The following is a 27,227-nucleotide window of genomic DNA, read 5'->3' as shown; positions in this document are numbered from 1 at the left end:
GTCCGTGTTATTCCTGTTCCTCAACTCAACTTTCAAAAGGAATATTAGCTACTCAGACTATTTTATCTCTGAGAAATTATGCTAATATGAACTCACTATATGTATATAGTTGAACTCTTGTAACAGCAAGTTATTCAGTTCCACAATTCTGGTAGTTTTTAGAGCCACATATTCATGTGTTCCTGTTCCTTTTATCAATTTCATCGGGACCATGGGGACTGCGGGGAGTGGAGCTTGTATTTATCCTGTAATCAACAATAAAGGAGACGTTCCACGGACTGAACCTGAAGGTGTGCTCTTGAATAGGTTACGTCAGTTGGGCATTCCAGCTAAAGAGAACGTGCAAGTGTGTCCTAAGACACGTTGTTAGACGAATCGAGGGGTAAGTTCCGTGTTACATAGGCGCCGCTGTTTTCCGCAGGGTGTTCCACAATACCGCATGCTTGGGTCAAAAAAATGGAAAACGCAAGAGAATCAATTATGTGACCATTTTTTTTGGCGTCCCAAAGCGGCACAGTGAGGGACGCTGTGGTAAAGGGCTCTGAATAATTTGGATCACCTGGTGTCCTTTAAGTATGATTTAAATTTAACTGAAAAGCTTTAACTGATTTAATTTAGCGCTGAAAAGAACCATCCCAAAAGGAGCAGTATCGGGCTCGGCGACAGCAATGTTTTTCCTTACGTGATTGACCGTGGCAGCAGCTCGGCGACTTCTTTTACTACAGCACCTGCAGTAAACGGGCTGCTTTTTGGGTGCTCCTTGAGATTTTTTGGCCGATTTTCACTGTTTGGAAACCCTGGCTACTGCTTCGCAGGACTGCGTGAACCGAGCGTGCATTAACTATCCGCGGGCTGCAACGCGTCAGAACCTAGAAATATTCCCGACATCAACTCGGCTATGAGGTGCAGGACATGCGATTCACCTTTATCAGTATTTGAGCAAACAGGAAGCCTCGCCTGCACAAAAGTGAAGCAGCACATTTTACGATGAATTGCTCTGCTTGCAACCGTATGTGTATACCGGATCTAATTGGAGAATCAATGTTCAACGTCGCGAAACCTATATTGCCGTATCTTGGGAGAAAAACGTATTTCTGCATGCAGCGCGTCTAGCAAGCGTGTACACATAGCATAACACCGGAAAGACAACCACGACGTTGCGAAACTTCACAATTATAGTTCAGCTACCGCATTTGTACTATATACATACAGGGTGTTTCAGCGAACACTTTCACAAATCTTTAAAAGTTGCCTGTGGCAGATACCACACTTATAGTTCATGAGGTGGCCTACTCGAAGCGGCGGACAATACTTGCACAAAAAATTGAGATGGAAAATCGACTAATTAATAAAAATACACTCATTAAATGTTTAACTAATTACATTATGGCCCATATTGCAATTTACAAATTCTAGCCATGCAGTTCGCAAGGCGGATCCACTTGGAACGAATTTTCAAGATGACACTAGTTTCGAGATATAAATTCCCGAACTTTGCGGAGAAATGCATTGGCGTTCCAGTTAATTTGTTAACAAAACGTCGTTTCATGCACTGACGCACACAAGTAACTTGCGTGCCTACGTGACGCCTGTGCGTGCTTGGCTGATGACGAGCCCCTCTTCTCCTCCGCAGGAGTACCTGGACCTGTCTATTCCCGTGCTGGACACGCCGCCCAGCTCCTCCGAGAGCGAGTCCTCGCTCTCCTTCGCCGCGCACCACACGGCCGTGTGAAGATGCTGCCGAGCCCTAGTCGCGCGACTGCCCCCTCCCGGCCTCCCGGCGCCCGCCCTGGCCACCCGCTGCTAGACAGCCTGTCCTGCGCAGTGGTGCTCGCTTTCGGCGCGAGGCAGCGTCCTCTGTAAAAAGCTGTGAATAGTTGGATGTAAAATGAAAAGTTGATGTTATTTATTATGTAAGTATCGCTCGTTTCAGGGATATGACTTCATGCACATTACTGTCACGCGAAGCAGCGAACTCGCGCTGGATCGCGTTAGATTTCAAAGGTGCCGCAGAGGACACAATATTTTTAGCTTAGCTTCGAGCGAGCTTGAAGTGACCGCACTGAGCGGGTATTCCTGCTATTTTCTCCCAAGTGCAATGGTCTCCCAAGTGCAATGGCCGTTTCCTCAATGCGCCCAAATGTTCAACAATGTAGTACGTTGCTCTCTCCAGTACGCACCGCACGGGCAGCTGGAAATCGTCTTTTTTCCGGTGTTCCGCCAGCTGTTCACGTGCAGTAGTCCGTTTTTCAGAACCCCACAGCAGTCTACTTCCCCCCTGCCTCCCAAACACCACCGTCATAGGTATCGCATAGAGGCACCTTCCAAGCGGCGGAGTTTGAACGAACGCCGAATAGCTATCTGTAGACGTCCATGTTGTACTTGCGAGGGAAAGAACACTTTCTAAACCTCACAAAACGATGTATCGTTATACATTTTATTTCCGAACAAATCCTACGCGCTCGCTACTAGCGTGTGCGTCCCTGCGTCTCTCTGAACTTGATAGCTTAAAGCTCCGTCCGCCTCGACTGCGAACAAAGGCAGAAGCCGAGGCGTACTACATCGTGCTTATGCGGTGCCCGCAAAGACGTCTAGAGGAAAGCCAGCACGTGAAGCCAACAGGAGCGCCACAAGCGCGCATCTCATGCCGGTTCCAGCACAAGCACGGCGGACCGGATGTGAGATGTACGCGCAGAGAGTTGATTCGACTTGATGCCCTTGCTTGGCGAATGCTGAATTCGGCAAGTAGCTCGGCAAGCGTCGCATACCCGTAGACTGTCGCAGTTCGTCTACAAAGCGCGCTCCTCTTGAGAGCGTCGCAATCGCGCTGACCGCTGAACCTCCAACTGTATGTTGCCACCGTCAATGTCTCGTACTGATCAAACAGGGCCGTGCAAAAGGCAGACATTTGTCACTGTATAAACCGCCTAAAGCTGTCAGTACGTATTATGCAATGTCAGAATCGTAACTCCCCTCCGTGTCATGAGCAGCGAAAAAAAAATGCAAGCAGCTCTTCAGTGACAGTGAACTTAGCCCAGTGCCATTTTGAGGTGCAGTGGCTCTCATGTGAGATCCAACGGTGCACCTCGGCTTTTCAGCAGGCTGCCGCAATGCTGTAGCTTCCTTGCACTGTTGGCCAACCGTGTTAAAGAACAAGGAGTCTGTGAGAATATTCCAGCCTGTAAGTGATTGCATGTAAAATAAAATATTGGCATGTGAAAAGAGCCCCACGTTTTTCTATGCCCTCATTTGAAACGTCACGAAAGAAAATAACACTGAAAATAGAGAATAATTAGCCATGATAGTCCTCTCAAGCAGCTATACATTTATTACCTAATAACAAAATACTTGCAGGATTCAAGTCATGGTGGTTAAACAATTGGTTCAAACTCTTCTTCGCGATGTTTTCCAGCAAGACTGAAGACTTCAACAAACCAACGTCCTTTCATAATTTTCTGGCACCAAACAACGCAATTTTGCACGGCCTTGTCTTGTGCAGTGTTTGCAACAGTGTTTAATAATGTAAGTGCAATGCGTGAAATACATCGCTGTTTACGAATATTGCGCAATCCGCTTCTGTAGACACAACACACAGTTGGTCAAACACGCTCTTGTCAGTCTGTGTGCGCGGGAAAATGTGTCAACTACGTGACTTACCATGTACACGCAGCCAGTCGGTATTCAACACTGAAAAAAGATTTTATTTTTCACATTGACATTTGTTGAGAGAGAGAGTACAAATAATGTTGTCATGCTCATCATGTGTTGGCATTTATGTAAATACCACCTCTTTGCTGTCCACACTTGTTTTGGTTTCTGTAAAATAAAATCTGCTTCACAAAATGATCGTTGGGAAGAAAATATGCTTCTTTTCCAAACGAGACACATTGCGCGTAGTGACGGCCCACCATTCCAAAAGTTCTAGAAGTTCCGGTTCAGTCATGCATACATTAAAGGCATCGGCGAATGTCTGCTTTTACAGCTGGCCAGAGTATATCAACTTTTTTTCTACACCTGTCCTCCGTCCGTGCGACCTTCGATGTGTGCACGGGCGATTTGCACAAGCCTCTTAAAAGAGTATTCACATGAAATTGTCGACTTTTCTCTCTTTTCTTCTTTCTTTCTTCCTTCTTTCTTTCTTTTTTTTCTGTCTTTCTTGCGTTAAAATAAGATACCAGACCTCGAAACCCTAGAAAAGATACCGGCAAGCTTCAGATAAATAATTTACTATAATAGCCTTCAACGAACTGGTTTCGTTTTTGTTTCCCAGGGGTTCTAGGCCTATGTGTTGTGGCGTCATGACCCACATGGTGGTCGCGTGGGAGCAGGACATCGCGACGTTTTGCACTAGCCCCGGCTAACTGATGGGTGCTCTGTTATGCTGTTATATTTGCCGCCGTGGACAAAGCTGTATCATATAATGCAGCATTACAAATTGTAGAAAACTAATTGGCGTTTCCAAATACATTGGGTGCAATAAAAATATTTAATAAGCAATTTTTAGAAATTTCGGGAAGCCGACATTTTTAGGCCACTTGAGAAAGATATAGAAAGTCTGTATATCAACAAAAAATAAACGTCATAAGAAATTCAGAGTATACGTTTCACAGATGAACGTTCCAAGAACACGTTCATAAAATTTGATCAGCACGCAACTGCGCTTTGGGTTCAAAACACCAAGAGGTTAGTCTATCCGGCGCCCATGTCACGCAGCGAAGCATTTCCTCTGCTTCCTGAAGCGACGGCAGACTTTGCATTTCTGGCAGCAAACGTTCATTTTTGGTTCCACTTGGGGCTCCAGGTAGCACATATATTCGTATCAACTCTTCTACATGTTATTGCGTTGGTGGCGAAGTTCTGGTACTGGTTTTTGAGCAGGAAGGCCTTCGCGATCTTCTCTGTCGAGCCCCAGCAGCTGCTGGACGAGCTTGGTTCTGAACAACTGCCGGAAGTTGGCTTCTCTGAAACTGAAACTGCGCAAAACGTCGTCAAAATGCCAACTTCTGTATGTTGGACGTGCGGAAGCCGTCTTGAAGTGCGCTTTCAAGGAGTAAACACGCTCAGAGCTCTAACCTAAACTTACCGCCGGACCACTGCCGACATTTTATTTCAGTTATCATCATACAGCGCTCCGAGATCGCCAACCTGGCTATGTAATGTCGGTCTAAATCTTACTACTGGTGCTCTGATCACAAGAATTTGACGTTGATGCGCCACGGCCCCTAACCACACGCTTTAGTTTTTTTTTACTTTTTTTATTGTGACGGAAGCAGCGAAAGGCAGATTTTTGCAACAAACACGCCTTCGCAAACACACCTCAGTTTTTTAAAGGTATAGCTGCAGAAACACGAAACTGATTCATAAAGCCTTGTTCTGGTCTGTACGAATTACGCAATGTATCTGAGAAACTATTTCAACATTCTGAAATTGGAGATCGAAATCATGAGTCACCAGTGATCGATTTTAATAGGCGCGGTACGTAACTGATTTCAGGAATCTGATGCACTTTGACAATGACAGAAATTCAACAAGGAAACAGCCCGTAACCATGGGCGCTATGACGTAAAACTATTCCAAACTTTTCTATTCCATTTCTGCAATCAGCCCACCGCGATTCGTCAAAACCTTTTTTGGACCACCCCCACTTCACCTGTCTGTCCTGTCACGGGACGTCACGAAAACCGCGATAGCTCCCCATCTGATATGACGTGTGCACACTGATTATGCATAAATTCACCGAACAAAACAAAAATAGTTATTTCTGATTCGACGCATTTTGCCATTAGCCCTCGGCTATTGGTCAAAAGCTTTCGGGCTGCACCCACTTCACCTGTCTCTCACGCGACGTTTAAAAACCGCAATAACTTACCGCGTCAAAGTGACGTGTACGCGTTAAAGATGCATTAATATGCCGAACAAAACTGAATTTTCTTCTGCTGAATTCGGAGGTGGTCATGAATCCAAGCACATGAGCCATGATGGCAAGCGGCCGTACAGTCATTCCGCGCGGCTGCCGTAGGTCGGCATGCTCCCCACTCGTGCGCACACTCGCACAAACTCGTTTCATAAGAGCCCAAAAACAAGAAAGGGGCTGACAGATGGAATAGCACACTGTGGTATAAAGTTTGTAAACAGGGATAAGGTGCCTCAGAAAGGCTGGCCAACGTTTCGATGGGAGGACCTTTGACGAAGATAGGTCCTCCTATCGAAACGTTGGCCAGCCTTTCTGAGGCACCTTATCCCTGTTTACACCACGTTTCATAGGAGTGAGTATGAACGACGACGAAGTGTGAGCGAACGCAACCGTCGGCGAATGTCGGTGGACGTAACCTGTCGGCGTGTATGAGTGGACGTGAGTGTGAGCGCCAGTGGTTGTGAGTGAGTGCAGGTGAGTCAGTTGACGTATGAACGGGAGTGAACGCCAGTGAGCTTCAACGTGAGTATCGGTGCGCACGACTGGACGTGTGCATGAACAAGCGCCAGCTGTGAGTGGGCGCGAGTACAAACGTGAGTTGCTGTCACTCTGAGTAGGTGCAAGTGCACAAGCATACCAGCGAATGTGATGGTGAGCGGATGCGCGAACGCGAGTGAGCGCGGGTGAACGTGAACGCCAGTTACCCAGCGTATGAACGTGGGTTTCATCGGGAATGCGTGAGAGTGCACGTGAGCGCGAATCAGTGGCAGCGTGTGTGAGTGGCCGTGAACGTATGACGTGAGCGGGCCCGCCTGTGGCCACAAGTCACAACTCGTGAGTCGATTCAAGTTCAGCGTTCAACTAAAAAATATAAACCAGTAAATGAATAAAGCCCGTTCGGTCTTTCTCGTACAGTCCGAGATCTATGCTTGCTTCGAGAAATCCTCGCCCTTGTCTTATTAAAGGACAATAAGGGGAATATTATGTTAGGCTTGTATTGCTAAATTATGCTTCTGCAATAGGCAAGCCACCACTCTAACCGTGAGGGTAGACTTGGAAATGCAGAAAAAAACGTAAAAATGACAGACGGGTGGCGACACCGCCCTAAGTTTCCGCACCGTGAAGTCATAGATCTTGACAGCGTCTACTCAGGATCGGCAAAACCAAAATTGTATATGCTGCCTTAGGGGAGGCAATAACCTTCGAAAAATCACTTTTTCAATTGTGATACCAGAAGATACTTCATTCAATGAAGAATATAAGCTCCAAAATTCATGCGGAAACGAGCACTAGAAGCGCTTTAACATGGCGCCAAAGTTACCTCCCCCACATAAAATTCAGCTTGGCTTTCATAGCGATTTGACACAACTCTTTCAAAAGAGCTAGAAACATGCAAAAAGTTTTTTTTTTACTTGTTACAATTCACATTTGTGGTTTTGTAACCGATTTTAACTTTTCAAATTTAGGAAAATTGATCGAAAATGACAATACTGACTGTTGGCGGCAGCGTGCTTAATTCTGTGTGTATCAGCGATCTTGTGCATCATAGTTCAGATTCTTTTCACAAAAAAAATGTACTAACAGAGTTGTCGTGTTCACGTGTAACACTCAGAAGAGAAGAATGCCTAATTTCCCATCATACCCGAACAAAATATTACGGCAGAACTCATCTCACCATTACTGTCGACGCTAATGCGAATAGCATTCGAGCGATGTAGCGACAGACCGTATTGCCGTAGTGACGTTTATTTAACATGTATATAGTGGTAATACTTAGACTTTCGTTCTCCCGGCTATATCCCGCATATATACTCCGATATCATCCCACTTCGCTGTGGCACTCGCTTGCCAAGGCGATCCATGAGCACGGCGGCATGACGACGACTGTATCATGCGGACACAGTGACGATAGATTGATGAAGAAGGAATGATATCAGTGAGACGACAGAGGCAAAACTGCACGACGACAATGAGGTGTCGCTTCTTTACCCCTTTAGCGTATATGGGACACATGTGTACCCCGAATTCGAAACACATCTCACTACACATGTCTTGCCCCTACAAACCTACTGAGGGCAATTTAAGAACTAGTTAGCTTCCGTTACCGAAATATACTATTTCGGTTGACAGCACTATGACAAAACACTGACGAAACGTTGGTAGAGTCGCGCAACGATGGGGTCGACGAATTAAGTACTCGTATTGTAGATTTTTCTAATCAGTGAAGGAAGATAATGTGTGGAATGTAAAGTGCAGTGGTCGAGCGTTCTTAACAGAGCAAGATTTTTGGATTTAAAAGAGTACAAAATACTTTTTTACCAAGAGAAATGCATTGGGCCATATGTGTCCCTGTGTATCGTGACGGAAGGCTGGATGCCAATTGCATGGCGTTCGCTTGTGGGTGGCACGTTCACGTTCTCATAGCCGCTTGAATTGAATAAATTTGTAACCTTAGTGCCTTTACGCGTGGCTCGGTTTACTTTAGATGAAAGATTTTATTTTTAAAAATTAGGCAGGAAAACAGTTTATTCGTATCGGAAGAAAAGATTCTATCAGATTTTGTTTGATGACAAGGACAATGAGTGTGTTTTAGTCGTTGAAAAAGATTTTAACAACATTTGTGCAGAAATTAAACCAGAGCACACAGAGAAGCGATGATATTTAAAGCCACCGAGAAAGAGAGTAAGTGTGCCAGCAAAAAAATATCGCAATTACTATATACTCACAAAAACTGCCTCTGTAGTAAAAGGGTCAACGAATGGAAGAAGACGCACAAAACCGCGTGCACCGCAGGGAAGTATAGTTGGTGCAAACAACCGGCGGATCTAAAAGTATTTTCTGTTGTTATAACGTTGGAGAGTTTCATAAAATGCTTGTAAAAGAAGGAATTTGGTACGCAGTGCAAAACGGGAACATCTTTATAACACCGGTAGAATAAATCAAGGCCTTTCTAGCTGTCAGCCTCCTGTTGAGCTATCACGTACGGTCAACTCAAAGGCAACTTGTGAAGTGGACTGAAAGTGAAAAATAAAATACTACCTTCGGGCGTTCTTCGAATTTCTGGACAATGGAGTAAACATTGTCTACGCCATGTGCGTCAAAGAACAAACTGACGAGCCTGCTGACATTGCTGCAGTTCTGCCAAGCAGTTGCCAGATTATTATTGAAATGTTTTGAGCTGAGAGCAGAGCACAAGTCCTGAGCAGATATGCAGACGCATAAGAATGCGCGCAAGAGAAGAAGCTCCCCCACACCTAATTACAAAAGCAGCCGCTCGCAAGAGGTGCACGGATTGTTGCAACTCAAAGCTCGAAAGCCGCGTATTTGCCTTCTGCAATATTTTCAATGTTCACTTGCGCTTCGACCCCACCCCAAGAAATTGCTTCAGGGAGTTCTACGGTGAAAGCAGCTAAGAAGCCCACATAAATGTTCGACTAGCCTAAAGTACATAGGGACACATGCGTCCCAGAGAATATCGTATAAGCTATCATAAATATATTTTCGAAAAGTCTTTCATTATTATTTCCAGGTCCCAAATAAAGAAAAAAAATACAATAGATAGATAATTTCTCGGCTCATTGGTTCATGTACTTCAGGGGCTTAAATTATGACGATGGTGCAACGACAACAGCATGACGACGAAGACATCAGGACAATGAGATGACGACGATGGCGTCACCACGACGGTGTGACGACAACCGGATGAAGAAGCTGGAACGATGACGCAGGCTCGAGTACAACAGTGTGACAAGGAATGCATGACAGCGTCTGTCTGAGGACGACGCAATGGCGACGATGGCGCGACAACGGAGGCATAATCACGACTGAATGACGACAGCATGATTGCAATAGAATGAACATGAATGATGTCGACGGATCGACGAAGGTGATATGACGACGACGGGAGGACGACAATGGGATTACGTTAGTTAAGTGAAGGCGATCGTGAAACGACACCCTGACGACGATGGCACGATGACATTCAGATGATCCCACAGACAGGGTGTCCCACATAACTTGAGCCAAGAGAGAGAGAGAGAGAACTTTAGTGAAAATGCCTGCAGAGACGGTTAGGCTCCCTCCACGCATGGAGGACAAGCTTCTACCGCGACGCGGCCACTACGTCAGTCTCGTGCATTGTGCTCCTCGAGGTCTTGGTTCCTCGCTAATTCCGCGGGTCCGAGAGGGCCTCCGCCCCCTTCCTAGGGGTGCTGCCCCCTTCTCCTCGGTTTCGCGCGGTCGCTGCCTCTCTAGAGCTGCGGCTGAACGGCCTTGAGTTGTGTCTCTTTGTCATAGCTCCTCGTTGCAGCCTCTAGCTGCGGCGGGATCGTCGTCTTCTATCGGAAGCGAATCCGCAAGCTGTTGCGTTTCTTTCGTTTCGCTCCGTGTACGATCTTGCGAACTGTACACGAGAACGCCCGCGTTGTCGTCTTGCTGCTTCTGCGAAATGGATCCCTCAGTGCACGCACGTTTGGAGAGGCTGGCCCGGATCATGGATCTTCACGTCGTTGTACTGCTAGCACCAGACTAGCGGTATGATAAGTCAGTGCCAAATGAACACTGAGGTAGACGCGAGCGTATCAAAGAGCATGATCGAGCGCTGGAACACGGTAGAAAATGTCAGTTTCGTTCTGTGCGCGCGCGACTGCACGACTTGGGAACAAGCAGACAAAACGGAAGTACGTACATCTCCCTTGCTACAGTATGAAGTAAAACAAAGGCACGCACACGTTCGGTTTGTAGGTTTTATTAGTTCTCTAAACTTTAATTCGTCTGTTGAAGAAACAGATCAAACAACTGCTCGCCTCGAATAATTCTCGAAGTCCCGCGTCACAGTGAGTGACGTCACATCACTGCTAACTACGTAAGCGCACTTGTGCGACTACGTAGTTTCCCCTGTGCTATGCTTGGTGCCATGGTTTGATGGCTTGTTATGATATGACTAATAAAAATCGGGCCCCTCGGTTTCCTTTTTTGTTTATATAAGGGGAACCGCTTTATTTCTCCGGGGGCGAGCTATGACGACAAAGAAGACGCGACGTGCGCTGATGATATGTACAGATGAGGAAGATGAAAGTCACAGTCACATATTGCCCTCACACTAATTCCTACCGGTGGTAGCATGAAATGCGCCTAGTACATGGCTTTAAACGAGACATGCACTATCTCTGTCCCGCGGCAACGACCATGGGAAGGAGCACGAACAGGCGAGACGCGATAATTAACTGAGATTGTCTATTCAATAAATCGGTAAGGTCTGTTACGTTCGACCTGCGGAGGCTGACGATCTTCGGGGAAGCGACAGTCCCCAACCGAACGGCGCCACTATGTCTACTGCGGCGACTCGCTTTCTAAGGACGACAATATGACAGTCCCCAGCCCGTCGGCGCCGCCATGTCTAGGCGCGGTCGGCGGACAAAGTATTGTTAGTGGATTCGCCGTCACCGTCACGGTTTGTTTGAAGCGGTGGAACTCCTGGAAGAAGGTGTTTACGGCGACGTCTCACGTGTCTTAGAAGCCGTCAGTCAATGGAAAGACGCGGTCGCCACTGTCTGCGTGGTCAACTGTGGGACCAAGAGGCGCCTGCTCAGGGCAAGACCCGTGTCTGCGAGAACCCTCTCACCTCGGTGTGGTTAGTCAAAACTGTGCGGAAGTGAGAGTGTAAACCCTCCCCCTCAAAGGCGGGTCGGTTACGATAACTTTGGACGCTCCGAATTGGTCGACGGTTGAACGGCCGTTTTCCCTCACCTAGGGATCTAGGGAGGACAGAGTGTTTATAAGCAGCCGTGGCGCGGCTGCTGAGTGTGCATTCTCTCTCAATCATGCTAGACTGATGAACTGTAACTTCTCATGTAGATACTGTAAATAAATCCCATATTCCTCGTTCTCGATGAGAACAAGTCTCTCCCTCCAACAACGTCCTCAGCGTGGATGAGTTGGACGACAGCATGAGCCAGCTACCATCTATTTCATGCCCGACCCCAACCATTACAGGTCCCATGAAACGACTGAGTAATTTGTCGCATAAGTTGGGAGTACGCACAAGTGACCAAAGAACTTGATCTTCTGTGGAGGAAGTCACAGCGCGGCGAGTCAGGTCGTATACCTACCTTAATTGCGGGCTTCCTGGGAGATGCGGGTGTTAATACAGGAGAGGTGACGGCGGTGGGCGAGACGAGAAACAAACTGCTTAGAAAAAGCTGAGGAAGCTACTGCAGCCTAAGAAAGAGGCATCCAGCACGAAACCTGCTGAGTGGCCGTACACAAGGAAAAATCAGAAAAGCCGATGACATGTCAGTAAAGTAGGCGAAAGTTACGAATGGCAGGATTGCATCCCAGTTCGTTTGGTCTGGGCGGATGCACAGTCTTGCAATCATGTGTGAGAGTGTGATAGAAACGTTCTGTCAAGCCAGTGGTCTGTGGATGGTATATTAGACGTCTTATGAATGGTGCTTGAGGGGCGCAGGGCGAAGCGGGACCAGAGAGAGGTTGCAAGAGCCCAGTGGAAGCAGATATGGATCGTTTGCGGCGTTGGCAAGGCACGCAAGAGTCGACGTGCTTGGTAACGGCTGAAGTGAGGCCAGGCCAGGAACAGCGATTTCGGATTCCATCGTACGTCTTGTGACAGCCGAGATCACCGGCCGTCGTATCGCCGTGCTTCCAAAATCTCACGTTGGAGAGAACGTGGTATAACGGGGACCCATCTGTTGCCATCAATATGGTAAATGTAAAGCCCCACCGTGAACGTTGAATTGTTTGAGTTTTCGACAAAGTCGGGCGTTCGGGGGGGAAGAGGAACCTCCCAGTCGTTCAAGTATAGTCCGGCATGTATGGGTCGGCACGTTGGTGGGATGACGGAATGATGTCGGGGCCTAGCCAGTTTTGCGCTGTGATAGTTAAAGCGAGTGAATGCGACTCGATGCTTACGCTGGTGTGGGAAGGCGATGATGAGCGATTAGGGATCGGAAGAGGACAGCGAGAAAGAGCATCGGCGCCTTCATGCTTCTTTCCAGATCTGTAGGTGACATCGAAGTCGTACTCCTGTAAGCGAAGTACCCACAGACCGAGACGTCCCGATAAGTTCTTCCGCGATGAAACCCAGCATGCACAATGCGTGATGATCGGTAGCGACTGTGAAATGGTGCCCATGGAGATGTGGGCGGAATTTTTGCACTGGCACTGTTTATCATGATTGCTCAGTGACCGCGTATACTTCTCTGCAGGGGTTAGAAAACGACTAGCACAAGCAATGACACGTTCACGGGAGGTATATGGTCACGTTGAAAGAGAACGGCTCCAAGACCATGACCACTAGCGTCAGTGTGTGAAGGATGGTGGGTGCGGTAGGATCGAAGTGGCACAGTACTGGGCGGGACATCGACGGGCATGTTTCAAAGCCTGGAAAGTACTTTCGCAGTCTTCGGCCCAAACGAAGGGTACAGCACACCGAGTAGTTGATGAAGCGGGGATGCAAGCTCCGCGAAGTTCTGTATGAAGTACCGAAAGTAGGAGGCGAGGCCTAGGAAACTACGCAAGTCTTTTCGACGCAGCAAACGGGGAAGTTGAGGATGGCAGCAAGCTTGTCAGGGTCCAGTCACATATATTCTTTGCTGACCAAGCGCCCCAGTATATTGATGGTCTTGCTTGCGAAGCTGCACTTTTCTTATTGAGCTGCAGTCCATGCCTGGGTAAGCAACACTGTTTTCTGCATTAGAACGACTGGGGAAGACCCCAGTCGTGTGACGGGACTTGCGGAATTGGACAAATGATATTTCGTCGAAGCATGTCCGATACATTTTTTTCAATAACCTTGCGCTCGGCAAGACACACATGCCATATGGCCGCCGGTGAACAGTGCAGGACACCTTACACAAACACTAATAACAGGTTCGATGGTCGCTCCTCCATCCTAAAACTGCAGCTTGGAGTTTTCCCTATATAGTGGGAGTCAGGGAGCTGGCAAGCCGTAAATTAGGAACCCGGCCGCGCAGGCAACGCTCAGCGACCACGTGGAGAAGGCGATCGGCGTCGGCATTCACAGAAGTGAGGGGGAAATGGTGCAAGGAAAGGTGGTGGGACGTCCGCTGATAGCTCACGGGTTTAGGACGTCGGTATGTTCCTGAGGGGCGTAGGCGCGCAGATCATCCTGCTGGCGCCGCCGACCGCGCCGGGAGAGAGCGAAAGCGTTAGCGTTCTAAACAGTGAGCCATGAGGGACGCCGTAGAGGAAGGATCCGGACTCATTTTCACCAAATGGTGGTCTTACGACTTACATTTTGCGTTAACAGCAAGCTTTAGATCGATAGGCTGACACATAGGAACGGAGAAATCGACTTTCTCGGCAAACACAAGATGGCGCCACACTGCTTGATCAGGACAGACGGAATTCATGACAAGTTGAGAGAAATGGTCATTGATGAGGAAGGGTATAGCAGCCTAGGGAGTGACCATAAACGCATCATTTTGAAAATGGAATATGTAATTGGAAAAGAGAGCAAGGAGTTCAAAATTGCCAGTCCAAATTTGAACGCCGAACAAATAACAAATATAGTCACTAGCGTAGAGGAAGAACTTGGCAATTGGCCAAGTAAAGAGCGGGAATATGGTGAGCTTCTAAGTGCAATAAAGACAGAAATACAGAAAGAGAAACATGTTCGTTGGAAAGCAAAAAAGAAATCGAAAAGCTGGTGGAACAGGGAGATACGAGAAGCAATCGCCGAACGACAGAAAGCATCCCGAGAGCACAGGCAGGCAAAGGAGGCGCAGTTGCCGCAGGATGAAGTAGCCGGTAAATAGGAAATATACCGGGAGAAAAAGTCTATGGTTCAAATACTGGTGCATGCAAAGATAAAAGGTGAAAGTGAACGTTGGTTACAGAAATGAGAAAACGAAGGACGCACCTAGAATATTTTGGAACCACATAAAATTATTAGGCAGGAAGTCAACAACATATCCTAGACGAAGATGTAAATAGATTGGAAGGAGAAGTGGCAATAAATTACATCCAAAAAGTACCAGCCGAATCTTTCCAAGGCAATGAAGAGGTTGTATTTGAAGAAAAAAAGAGCATGAAAGAGACCCAGGTGGAAAAGGAGCTGGTGCTGACAAATTTCAACTGGAAGAAAACCGAAGAGAAAATTCCTTAGCGCACAGCCACAGGGCTAGACGAGGTTCCCGTTAGACTGATTAATGAACTAGGACCAAAAAGTAAGGGAGCTCTGGTGAAAGCAGTGGAAAAAACTTTAAAAGATAGACGAATACCAGACAGTTGGTGACAAAGTAGTATGCATTTATAGAGGTAAGGGGGAGAAAGATAGAATTCACTCGTATAGACTGTTGACCATTACATCGTTAATATACAGGTTAGCAATGCAAGCAATCAAATTAAAACTTCAAGCATGGGCAGAGAATAGTGGCATTTTGGGAGAACTTCAGGATGGCTTCAGAATAGGTATGCGTTTATATAACTTATTTCTTCTTACTCAGTGTATTGAAATATCGAAAGTAGAAAGCAGACCATTATATGTGGCCTTTTTAGACATTACAGTAGCCTATGACAACGTAGACCGCAACATTTTGTGGGATATTCTGGAAGGGGAAGGCTTAGGTGACGACTGTCTATAGCTTTTGGGAGAGATTTACCTAGAAAATACCGTTTGCGTTGAATGGGAAGAGATGAGGAGCGAGGAGAACGCTCATATCAACAAGGGACTGAGGCAGGGGTGCCCTTTATCCCCACTGCTGTTTATGATGTACATGGTAAGGATGGATAAGGCGCTAGAAGGAAGTAATATCGGGTTTAATCTCTCATACAAACAGGCGGGTACAGTAATAGAGCAGCAGCTTGCAAGTTTATTTTATGCGGACGACATTGTGTTGCTAGCTAACAAGCAAAGTGACTTGCAACGTCTGGCTAATATCTGTGGACAGGAAGGCGAAAATTAGGTTTGAAATTTAGCGTTAGAATATCAGGTGTTATGGTATTCAATGAAAACAGTGAACAGACAGTGGCGATGCAGGGCCAAGAAATGCCTCGGGTAACAGAACATAAATACCTTGGTATATGGATAAACGAAGGCAATAGATATATGGAAACACAGGAAAAAACAATAACAGTAAAGGGGAAGAGAAATGCAGCCATCATGAAGCACAGAGCGCTACGGGGATACAATAGGTACGAGGTGCTCAGAGGGATGTGGAAAGGTGTAATGGTTCCAGGACTTACTTTTGGAAATGCGGTCGTTCGCTTTAAATCAGGGGTATAATCAGGACTTGATAGGAACCAAAGGTCAGTGGTACGCCTTGCATTGGGCACTCACGGGAAGACTACAAATGAAGCTGTGCAGGGTGATATGGGCTGGACTTGTTTTGAAGTGAGGGAAGCTCGCAGTAAAACTGAGTATGAAGAATGACTGAGAAATATGGAAGAAAGTAAATGGGCTGGGAGAGTGTTGAGGTATCTGTACAGGAAAAACATTGATTCACAGTGGAGGAAAAGAACTAGGAAGCTTACCAGCAAGTATGCGGCCTGTAGGGTGGGCAACACAGCAACAAAAAACGTCAAGCGTAAAGTCAGAGAGGCTGGAATAATCTCATCGGTGGTGGCAATGAAAAAGAAACCTGCCATGAGTAACTACATAAGAGGAAAAAACGAAATGAGGAAAGAAACAATTTATGATAACTCAAAGAAAAGCTCATCACTTTTCTAAGCGAGATAGGGATGCCTTAGAACACGCACCTATAAAGCGAGATATCGGGAAGAAGCATGTGCTGGGCTGCGGTAAAGCTGGGAAACTATGGAACATGTTTTATTAGAATGTGAAGACGTCTGTCCAGCAGTCGATTTAGGCACCACTGGCCTCTTTGAAGCTCTTGGGTTCAGCGAGAGCAGTGGAAAAGTAAACATGTCCACAATAGGGATTAGTAAGAGGCGATAGGAGGATTGGTGGAAGAAAAGTAGGGAAACTACAAAAAACAGAGACGTACAAAAGCACAGTTCGCAATAGGGGATCAGAAAATTTGGTTGTAGAAGTTCATGGTGCTTTTTTTTTCTTTAACCTAGCTAGGACATTAGGCAGCATCATAGCAAGAGCTTGGTGGCGCAACCCACCGGCCCATTCCAAAGGGGACGCTCATAACATCCATCCATCGATCCAGGCCGGCAGCGTCCGGCGCACGGTGTGGTCCGGCGACGCGGCACGCCATGGATGGTTGAGAGTATAGCGTACTACCTAATCTAGTACAGTATAGTTGAGAGCACGGGTTGAGAGTAATCGTCGTAATTACTTACCCCCGGCGATGCTGAAGCCTACCCCCCTCCCCTCCACCTAACTTCTTGCCAGAGCTTTGTCAACCACATCATCTGAGGTTACTTTTGACTTGCCTCGACCTTTTCACTTAAAATTTTATTATGGCTAATAGCTTACTGCATCATTGTTGGCGCGGAGGTGCACGGATTTTAATTCATATTTCGTTTTATTTCTGCAAATCCTGACAATAGAACAAGCGCATTAGAACTTCCAGCAGCGGCTGCCTCGTCCGTATTTTCTCACTTCAACATTGTTTTAAATTTCCACTGTAAACACTATGCACATACACAACACATTTAAATATTTGCACAGGAAAAAGTTCATTATACTTTTTTTTAAACAGAAGGAGGTAGCGAACTATTTCTAAAGGTATGGATAGCTTATGCCTAGAGAATGAATATGTTACTGTATGTTCATCTCACTTCAAAATGCTGTGCACGCTTTTTTGGCCCTGAAAAAAAACCTGTAGACTTTAGTGACCCCGTCGGTAGAGTCTTTTCCCAACGGCGTGTGAAATGCACGTGAATGATGTGTGTCTCAGTCTCGCTTCTCTTTCCAATTGACTAGCCATATACAGCTTGGCTGTAAAACATCGTGATCGAGCTAGTGTCTTATCTGCCGCGCCTCGGCCGAAGTAACACGTTGCATACGGTGTTGTAAACAAGCTGTGGTAGCTGTTCTTAGCGCAGATAAAGTGCACGGATGGTTCTTTATTTCTTTCTTGTTTTCCCCCCACGAAACCTATCACCAAAAAAGCGAACTGACAACGTCAGTGCAAATGTTTAAAGGTGCGTTTTGTTTCGTCCCAGTCGCAACGTCATTCTCCAAATTTACTCCGGTGCTATGATTGATCCCATCTTCGATCACACACTGACCATACAGTATCGGATGGACGAAATACTTGAAGGAGTGGTGAATGAGTTTCACAGCAAAGTCCCGCTATCACGTCTACCACTTCCGTGGTATCAGCAAGAAGGGGCACCAGCACACAGTAGCAGCCGAGCACGAAACTGGCTGGATGTGACTTTTCATGCCAAATTGGCCGGCCAGGCCACCTGACCTCTCTGCACTCGATTCCTTTCCTTTAGGTTATGTGAAAGATCGTGCTTACATAACCGACACAGACGTCAGATTAGTTCAAGGCAAGGATAACGGATGTCTGCCGTCAAATTCCAGCATCGGTCATCAAGAAAGCCACTGAATATGTGATAAAGCGAACTCAGTACTGCATAGCTGCAGAAGGAGACACCCATTTTAACGCGTCCTCTAGGCAGCAGTTGGTGCTCAGCGGCGCTTACGAATTCATAGATAATAAGGGAACACTGAAACCTAATGTTTTTTTTTTTTTTAAAGCAGGCGTCCCGATTGCCAATTCGGCTCATTTAAAAGTGCTATACATGTATTTACTTTCGTGAACGCATTGGTTTTGCCTTTTCTCTACACGTGGGTCGCTTCCCGGTTTGTTCATTTCGCTTTTATTTTTTGACACGAACCTGTTTTTGCGGCACATACACACTTTCATGAAAAATAAAATGGTCACTTTAATTTGGCTTTGGTCCGAACCAAATTTCGGGCGCGAAATATAGCTACGCGCGCATTCTGTTGATGCGGTGCGAGCAAAGCCGGGATTTTGAAACATACTATACCTATTACATTGCTTTTCTGCGTTTCGTGCTTGGCCAGAGTGGTGCTTCGGCCGGATTATCATCAATGGGCTTTTGTTATCAAGTTGCAACGGTGGCGTAGAGGTAGAACACCCGCCTCGCGTGCAAGAGGTCCGTGGTTCGAATCCCGGTGCCAGCAAATTTTCCGCCGGAAAAAAAAATCCGCGTGTTGATAAAATTGCATAAGCAGGCCTGGAGTGTGGCCCGATCCCGGTGACCAGAACGGCAACGCACTCCCTCACCAGAGCAGGATTGGCCACCCTGGTGCAGTACTTGGCCACAACCTCCTATATGAAAGCTATTCACAGCGTGTTTACAGGAGGTATTCAGAGACCTGGATTGGGAAGAATTGGGGATAAAAGCTAATGGAGAAAAATACCTTAGTAACTTGCGATTCGCTGATGATATTGCCTTGCTTAGTAACTCGGGGCCAATTGCAATGCATGCTCAATGACCTTGAGAGGCAAAGCAGAAGAGTGGGTCTAAAAATTAATCTGCAGCAAACTAAAGTAATGTTTAACAGTCTCGGAAGAGAACAGCAATTTACAATAGGTAGCGAGGCACTGGAAGTGGTAAGGGAATACATCTACTTCGGGCAGGTAGTGACGGCGGATCCGGATCATGAGACGGAAATAATCAGAAGCATAAGAATGGGCTGGGGTGCGTTTGGCAGGCATTCTCAGATCATGAACAGCAGGTTGCCATTCTCCCTCAAGAGAAAACTCTATAATAGCTGTGTACCAGTACTCACCTACGGGGCAGAAACCTGGAGGCTTACGAAAAGGGTTCTACTCAAATTGAGGACGACGCAAAGAGCTGTGGAAGGAAGAATGATAGGTGTAACGTTAAGGGATAAGAAAAGAGCAGGTTGGGTGAGGGAACAAACGCGAATTAATGACATCTTAGTTAAAATCAAGAAAAAGAAATGGGCATGGGCAGGACATGTAATGAGGAGGGAAGATAACCGATGGTCATTAAGGGTTACGGACTGGATTCCAAGGGTAGGGAAGCGTAGCAGGGGGCGGCAGAAAGTTAGGTGGGCGGATGAGATTAAGAAGTTTGCAGGGACGGCATGGCCACAATTAGTACATGACCGGGGTTGTTGGAGAAATATGGGAGAGGCCTTTGCCCTGCAGTGGGCGTAACCAGGCTGATGATGATATCAGTCGGCCTTGAAGATACGGATAATTGTGACGTAAAGAGGAAGGAATAGCTGCAAAGCCGCGAAACCTGCTGTTGGTGCTCCTTCCGTACCAGTGATGTGCTGCCTCATAGGGTTTGCGACAAGCAATGCAGTTGCTTCCAATAAGCTTATTTGAGGGCGCTGCTTTATGATGCGGGTGGGAGCGTAACCACGTGGTATTTGTCATATTTCGTGGTTTGTTTGGCAGTGGGAGAAAATTGTACACAATTAAAGGCTAAACCCCATGAGCGCGATTTTGTGCGCGACAGCGACGAGCGACGGATCGGGCCATCGCTTGAACAGATCACCCAATCTTGTCGCGCGATCGCTCGGTTCTGCAAATCTAGAATTCGTTGCTCGTCACCCGGAAGTGCTACTAACGAATTAAATTATGGGGTTTTACGTGCCAAAACCACTTTCTGATTATGAGGCACGCCGTAGTGGAGGACTCGGGAAATTTCGACCACCTGGGGTTCTTTAACGTGCACCTAAATCTAAGCATACGGGTGTTTTCGCATTTCGCCCCCATCCAAATGCGGCCGCCGTGGCCGGGATTCGATCCCGCGACCTCGTGCTCAGCAGCCCAACACCATAGCCACTGAGCAGCCACGGCGGGTTGCCCGGAAGTGCTATGAGCGACTAGCCAATAGTACGCAGCCGGAACGGAATGTACACTAGTGACGTACTACCGGTTTGCGCACGTGCACGCTTCTCAGTATACAAACGGAACGAGCAAACTCGAATCGGATAATTGCAATCGTCATGCTAAATTTCAGGAATGAAATAATCACTGGCGGCTACTCCACTGTACTGGAAACAACATGCATTAGGTTTTCTTCGAGCAACGCAACTGCTCTTAATTTAAGTTTGGTGCATGATTGTTGGGGCACCCTGTATAGTTCACTCAGTAACCAAAATGAGGCCAAGCCGGATTCACTCGAAATCAGAATCGGCAGCATTCACGCGCAGCAGCGCTTATACTCGGACTCACAGAAAAAGACAGAGCGAGGCTGCAGTTTCGCCGGAAACGTGAAACAGTATTAGAGATAGTGAAGTATACAACAATTACACATAGCAAGATTACACCGTGAGATGCCAGATTCTTGGTGGTGGGCGAGGACTCGGGCTGTGAAAAAAAACTCTCCTACTGTGGTCTTCTAAATTCTCATATAAGGCCGTCACTTCAATGAACAATTCTTCGAGGTCACACTAAGTTTCTTCAAGTGCAAGAAATATATATATATATATATGTATATGTTATAGAAATGTTACGTGTGGAATGACACAGATGAAAGATGCTATTTACACGCTATTTACCTTGGAGCCAGGCTCACAATCGCTTGTGCCAAGGACACCAACTTCGTCGTTCTCGCTTCGGCTCGTCTCTTGAGCATCACTCGACGATATATATATATATATATATATATATATATATATATATATATATATATATATATATATACACACACACACACACACACATGGGGTTAGGAAAGCTGGAAAGCTAACCATGCAGTTTTGCCACTATGCGTTCACTATTGCATCAAATGAACCTAAGACGCCTGGCAGCCTCCGGGGTGCTCTTCAGCAGCACAGGCCTTGCATGCTTGTCATCGCAGTCACTGCTTCACCTTTCAAGTGAAAGTGTAAATAATAGAAAAGTGCACATTTATGGACCGGCATTTGCGAATGTGCAAGGAAGCCGCCATTGCTTTTCAGAATACACGTTTCAGTTTCATATTACGACCAATTCCTTTAAAAGATGGATCAACTAATATTCATATATATTCATGAAAATCACAAATTTTTCATAGTGCCTTTTTTTTTTAAGTGTAGAAGTTGTAAATAACTTTTTTTTTGGTTTTACTGTTTCTCAGTTGCTTTGACTCGCGGATAGCACTTAAACTTCAGAGGAAACTTTCGCTCGGGTGCTCCTATCTAAATACATGTAAAAGGAGAATTCATTTTTCTCAGCAACCACTGCACCAAATTTGAAGAGGTTTGATGCATTTGAAAGGAAAACTTAAAATCTAGTGGCTGTTGGTTTCGAATTCTTAAGTTACGTCATCAATTTTTTATTAAAGAATTGGCAAAAATCAAAAATTCTTATAAAATGAAACTATGAAGTTTATAACTCTAACTCAACAACGAAAAATGATAATACAATTCTGTGAATTGCATCTAATAGAACTCTAAAGTGGACAAAATTGATGTTACACATGAATATATAAAAAAAAATTTAGTAATATGAAAATACAGCTTTTGCAGAACCCTTGTAACCAACTTGACAAATTCATGCAAGATGTAAAAATGACATATCGAATTTGTCCGCTTTGAATGATTTCAAGTATACTGTTTACAGAACCGCGATATCGGTTTTTGATGGATAGCTATGAATTTGTAAACTTCGTGCTTCTATTTTTTTCAAACGGTCGAATATTTGAAAGTTTTAATTCAAGCCATAAATCGAAATCCCGCTTCCAAGAGTCACTAGAATTTAACTTTCTCTCTCAAATGCAACAAATTTCATTAAAATCGGCCCAGGGGTTATCTCAAACGTTTTTGCGTTTTACGTGTATTTGAATAGGCCGCATCGGAGTTGGGCTCAAGCTAAAGCTACCTCTTCAATTCAATATATAATAAGATATGCTCCAGCTATGATTCCTTGAAAAATATAGACTTGCACTTCAATCGCACAATGGTGAAAAAGCATCCACTTTATTAAGAATAAAAACAATGTCTATGCAATTGCTTGTTGCATTGCGTGTAGGATAAAAATTCAGTATGCAAGGTTATACCATTAAACAATGTTTGAATATGCTTATTCCCTTGCACACAAATTGTAGAATTAGCATGCAAGGTCGTCCAATAAAAAAAAGCCCATGAATGGTTATTTCCTTGTGTACCAAACAGATTGTTCATTGCATAAGGTGGTTCAATGAAAGCTGCTCTGCAGCTTTTATGTTTGCAACTTGATTTCCAAGTCTGTCATGTCCGGGACCGATACCACAAAAAACTCCTGTAAAAAAAAAAAAGCATCAACAAAACAGCTGGACCATTCCCAATCAATTTCTCACTCGCACAAGCATAACTTAAAGTGACACTAAAGAGAAAAGTCATTCGGGCTGCGTTAGTAAATTACCTTTGTACAGTAAAAAAAAAAGGCTCTTTTAGCGTGCGAATAGGCTTGTAAGCCAGAAAAGATGTGGAAATGAAACTATGGTGGCGACCAATCAGTATGTTCCCACACCGACTTGCTGTGATGTCATGCATTTTATGGCGTCTTCTAGAGCCTAGTTAATTGTTCATCAGTAAAGTTGGACAGTAATGTTGAGATAGTTTACACCATGGAATGGGTTGTCCAAATGTTGCCCAAATCAGTCACAACAATGAGGAAACGGAGTGAGCCTGGCAGGAACATGACACAGGGATACACTCATTTGTGTTTTTTCTCTCTCCCCCCCCTGTTGTAATGCTTTATGGAAGCACACTCTGAATTGGAGGAAAAGAAAAAAAACAGAACACTGAACAAAACCATGCAATAGAGGCTGCAACTCAATACAAAAGACACATTAAATGGAAGTGAAGAAAACCATACCTAGGACACCGCAAAGCAAGTAGAGCGCAGCAACGATTAAGAGCATGTCCATAAAGCCAAAGCAAAGTGTGGAAGGCAGCTAGGGCAAAGGGCTTTGAGCATGAATACCACGTTCACAGGCATGAATGCAGAATTTTGCCAGCAGTTCCTGGACTCATCATTCAGTTACAAGTGCAACATATATGACTGTCTATGGCCTAGAGGAGGCCCTGATGTCACTGTCCACAAAGCCTTCCAGGACAACTTACGAGGCAGCTCCTGCTCCTTCTCACCTGAAGGCCCAACCACAAGAAAGAAATCTTCAACGGATTTTTGGCATCGGCACCATTAAGAACAATGTGACGCCGGTTTACGCCCACTCTGCAAGCCAGACTACAGCGTCCATGGCGGAAATGGTGGTTGAAGCAAGATGCAAACAAACTATGGCCACCGAGATGGCACAGCGCGCCACGTGAGCAAGCTCAGAGGCAATTCACAAACCAAGCTTCTGGCACTGCGGTCTGCGAGTGACTTGTCTGCATGGTTACCGAAGCAGCTGATCGCTCTCATGCACTCCGATCAAGCATATAGTGCAGCCATGTACGGCACCATCGACAATGATGTTTTGGTCTCTCTTCTTTCTGTTTCAGCTTCAGCAACAGACATTCTTCTGTGTCCGTGGAGAAATCTCATCGTAACTACAGTGTATGAGAATGAAGTGCTGTGTGCCAATACTCACAGACAGGGAGTGCCGGAGTGCGTACTAGCGAGCATGGAGTGTGTCACTGGTGCTACGTGTTTCAGTATAGAGAACGACAGGGTGTCTACAAAGTTGACATTTTCAAATTCCATGAGTGACACAGAACTTTATGTCAAGACCGGCGGACACCATGTCACCAGATGCTGTCACTCTCAAGTAAGCATTAAAAAAAAGAAAGAGACTTAATCCAGTTTGAATAGTAAGGAGCAGTGTGTATTTTATTCAAACTAGAAAACTGAAAGAAGGGGATAGTAAAATGCACAGCAAATAAAGTATCTCCGAAAAAGAAAAATGATAAAGCCCATTGCAAATCAAGTCAAGCATTTTTAAATACAAATAGAAAGATGCATACAGAAGCAAATATTCTCAAAATAGAGCTCTTTATATCAAGTGATAGCAATATCATTGGTATTAGGTCCGAACTTGTCACAAGTGAGATTTTCTAAGCAACTGGAAAGTCAACTTCAACTGTCCTCACATACTCTTAGCCCATGCACAACGCCTCCGTCTTGTGTTTCACTGCTTTCAAGAGTTTAGTTTGGTTTGGGTGAGGGTCACCTGCATCTTTGCGTCAGCCAACACTTTGCTTTTTGAGCTCAAGCTCCTACAAAGAAGAGGCGGCACAGTTCCTTCCTCTATCATTCCTCAGTGAGACGGTCATTTGTGTTCTTGTCTTTCTGTTCACCCCACGGACCATTTGAAGCATCTTCTTGGTCAGTTGTACAGTCAACGTCCAATTTTTCGTACTCCCTAGGGGCCACGAAAACGTCCGAAAAATCAAATCGGACAGTCCGAAAAAATGAATACGTCTTTTACTGCCCTTAAGGGCTCAAATCCTCACAGGCCCATCCGAAATAGCTCTGAAGGCCTGCCAGTACACTTATTAACCATATTGGTGCTTGTACTGTGATAGCAAATGGCAGGTGCAAGCATGTATAGTTATGCAATACATACTGTGCCCCGTGACAACTGCCCTTCCCACGGTTCAAAAGCTTCACCGCAATACTTAACATACGCTTCACCGCGTAAAATCGCCGTGCTGAGGCGAAGCTGCCTTTCGACAACCGGCATGATGCGACGCACCATGCTTACTAAGCTACGAAGCCAATCGCAAGGATTACAGAGGTGGAGTCGGTGCCATTACTGACAGCGGCAATTCTTTCAATGAAAAACACGGCACCAAACGGCAAGGACCTTAATAAGCGAACGTTGAAGCAGCTAAGCTCAGCATTGCCGCTGCGGTGGCTACGGCTGCCAGTGGATCTGCGTGCGAGAGCGCTGGTTTGAGGCGGCAAGATAATAAAAACGGCGATGTTGGCTGAGATTAATACCGCTTCGGACCTGAGGTCGCGGCAAATAGTCCGGAAAATTTGACAACGAACGGTTCTTGCATCTGCAATTACAGACATTCTTATACGCTGACTCTATGGGGCACGTGGTGGTGCTGCAAAGCCGTCCGCATTATCGGGAATTTAACAAAAATCGGGCATCTGGAAAATGGGCCTTTGACTGTACACTAGCAACTCCTCCAGCTGACGACATGGCGTCAATGACAATTCATTCCGATTTTTAGTCCCTTTCAATAAAATGACAGCTAATTTTCCCTGATTCAAGCATAAATTCCCCGAGTTTTCCCCAAGTATTTCCGGACTATTCAAAATCCCTGAGAATTCTCAGTTTACCCGGTTAGTAGACACCCTGAACAAGTAAACTGCTGCACATATTTGCTCTAAAGCTAAAGACAATATTTATGAAGTTTCAAAGCTACAAGACTTTATTAAGTAAAAATAAGTGTTGTGTTAGCACAACATTTTGCAAAATCAACCATCTAAATTTGTTGCCTTTATAAGGGGAGGATCTGGCCATGTTGCGGCATGTTTGAAGTATGTCGAAGCAAAGAGTACCTTGCGATTGAGAGCCAAGCCTGCCTTTTTTCTTTTGTGTCATGTTGACTAAAGTGTTGCCAATCACAGTGTGCAACCAGCATTTTTAGCAACCGTTGTTATTTGCCCCATAAACGAAAATAATGAAGCCTTGAAATGACATGCAACTTCTACCACACTTTTTGCATTGCACCCATAGTTTCAGCAAGACATCCCACACTTTTCTTACAACTCTCCGTCATTGCCCACTGCAATGTTTTTCAGCAAGGTCATCATTCCACTCAAAGCAAGTGGTACATGCTGGGACAGGCCCCAGTTTACAAGAACAAGGCCTCAACCCTGCCCAGGAATTAACGAGTATGGATACCTGACGATGTCCAAGGGCCATTCTAAGCTGAACTGAGCATGTGACCATCTGATTTCGCCAGGAATTTTCTTTAGACTGCTTCATCAGCTCATGCACAAAGGTGAAGAATACAGAATAGTGAATCCCATCACGAAGTTTCTAGCCAACATGGAGACTACAGACATTATAGTCACCAAGCTAGCCTATAACCTCAATGCAGAGAATGCCATAAACATGCACATCCACTGCTAGCTGCTCAAAAAGGTGTTTTACAGTGTCGGGAAGGTAAAGTAAGATAAGAAATTGCAGGTTCAACTTTGAAAACATGCTCAAGCCAGTTGTCCCTGTCATGCACGAAATGTGAGGGTTGTCTGAGTGGCCCTCCAATCTTTTCAGGTGTTTGCTTTTTTGCTTTCCCGGCCAAGGAATAAAAAAATAAGATGCATGCATGCACAGAGAGAGAGAAGGGTATTTGAACTTCTTGCTGGCCTAAACATGGCACGCTGCTCTGGTCTGAAACCTAGAGTGAAGTCCTAGAGCCTGGCACCAATAATACTGTTACTATTGGAATGGGATTTATTTTTCAGAACAA

General features: G+C 45.6%; 2 protein-coding genes across 5 annotated transcripts in view; one reads left to right on the top strand and one right to left on the bottom strand.

The window, feature by feature from the left end:
* Positions 1-3,847, top strand: part of LOC135901276 (fibroblast growth factor receptor 4-like) — an 89,824-nt gene extending 85,977 nt beyond the window's left edge. For both annotated transcript variants that reach the window (XM_065431018.1, XM_065431025.1), the window contains one exon: positions 1,634-3,847. In XM_065431018.1, coding sequence (XP_065287090.1) covers positions 1,634-1,732 — 99 coding nt within the window. In that variant the 3' untranslated portion in view covers positions 1,733-3,847. The remainder of the gene's footprint in view (positions 1-1,633) is intronic.
* Positions 3,848-22,768: 18,921 nt separating this feature from the next.
* The window catches only part of barr (non-SMC condensin I complex subunit H), a 72,894-nt gene continuing 68,435 nt past the window's right edge, over positions 22,769-27,227 (bottom strand). For all 3 annotated transcript variants that reach the window (XM_065431012.1, XM_065431001.1, XM_065431007.1), the window contains exon 17: positions 22,769-23,088. In XM_065431012.1, the coding sequence (XP_065287084.1) occupies positions 23,029-23,088 (60 nt within the window). In that variant the 3' untranslated portion in view covers positions 22,769-23,028. The remainder of the gene's footprint in view (positions 23,089-27,227) is intronic.

Source organism: Dermacentor albipictus, chromosome 1 (genome assembly GCF_038994185.2).
Source record: "Dermacentor albipictus isolate Rhodes 1998 colony chromosome 1, USDA_Dalb.pri_finalv2, whole genome shotgun sequence".
Lineage (NCBI taxonomy): Eukaryota > Metazoa > Arthropoda > Arachnida > Ixodida > Ixodidae > Dermacentor > Dermacentor albipictus.
The sequence above is the reverse complement of the archived record's forward strand: the minus strand, read 5'-3'. Positions and strand labels throughout refer to the sequence as shown.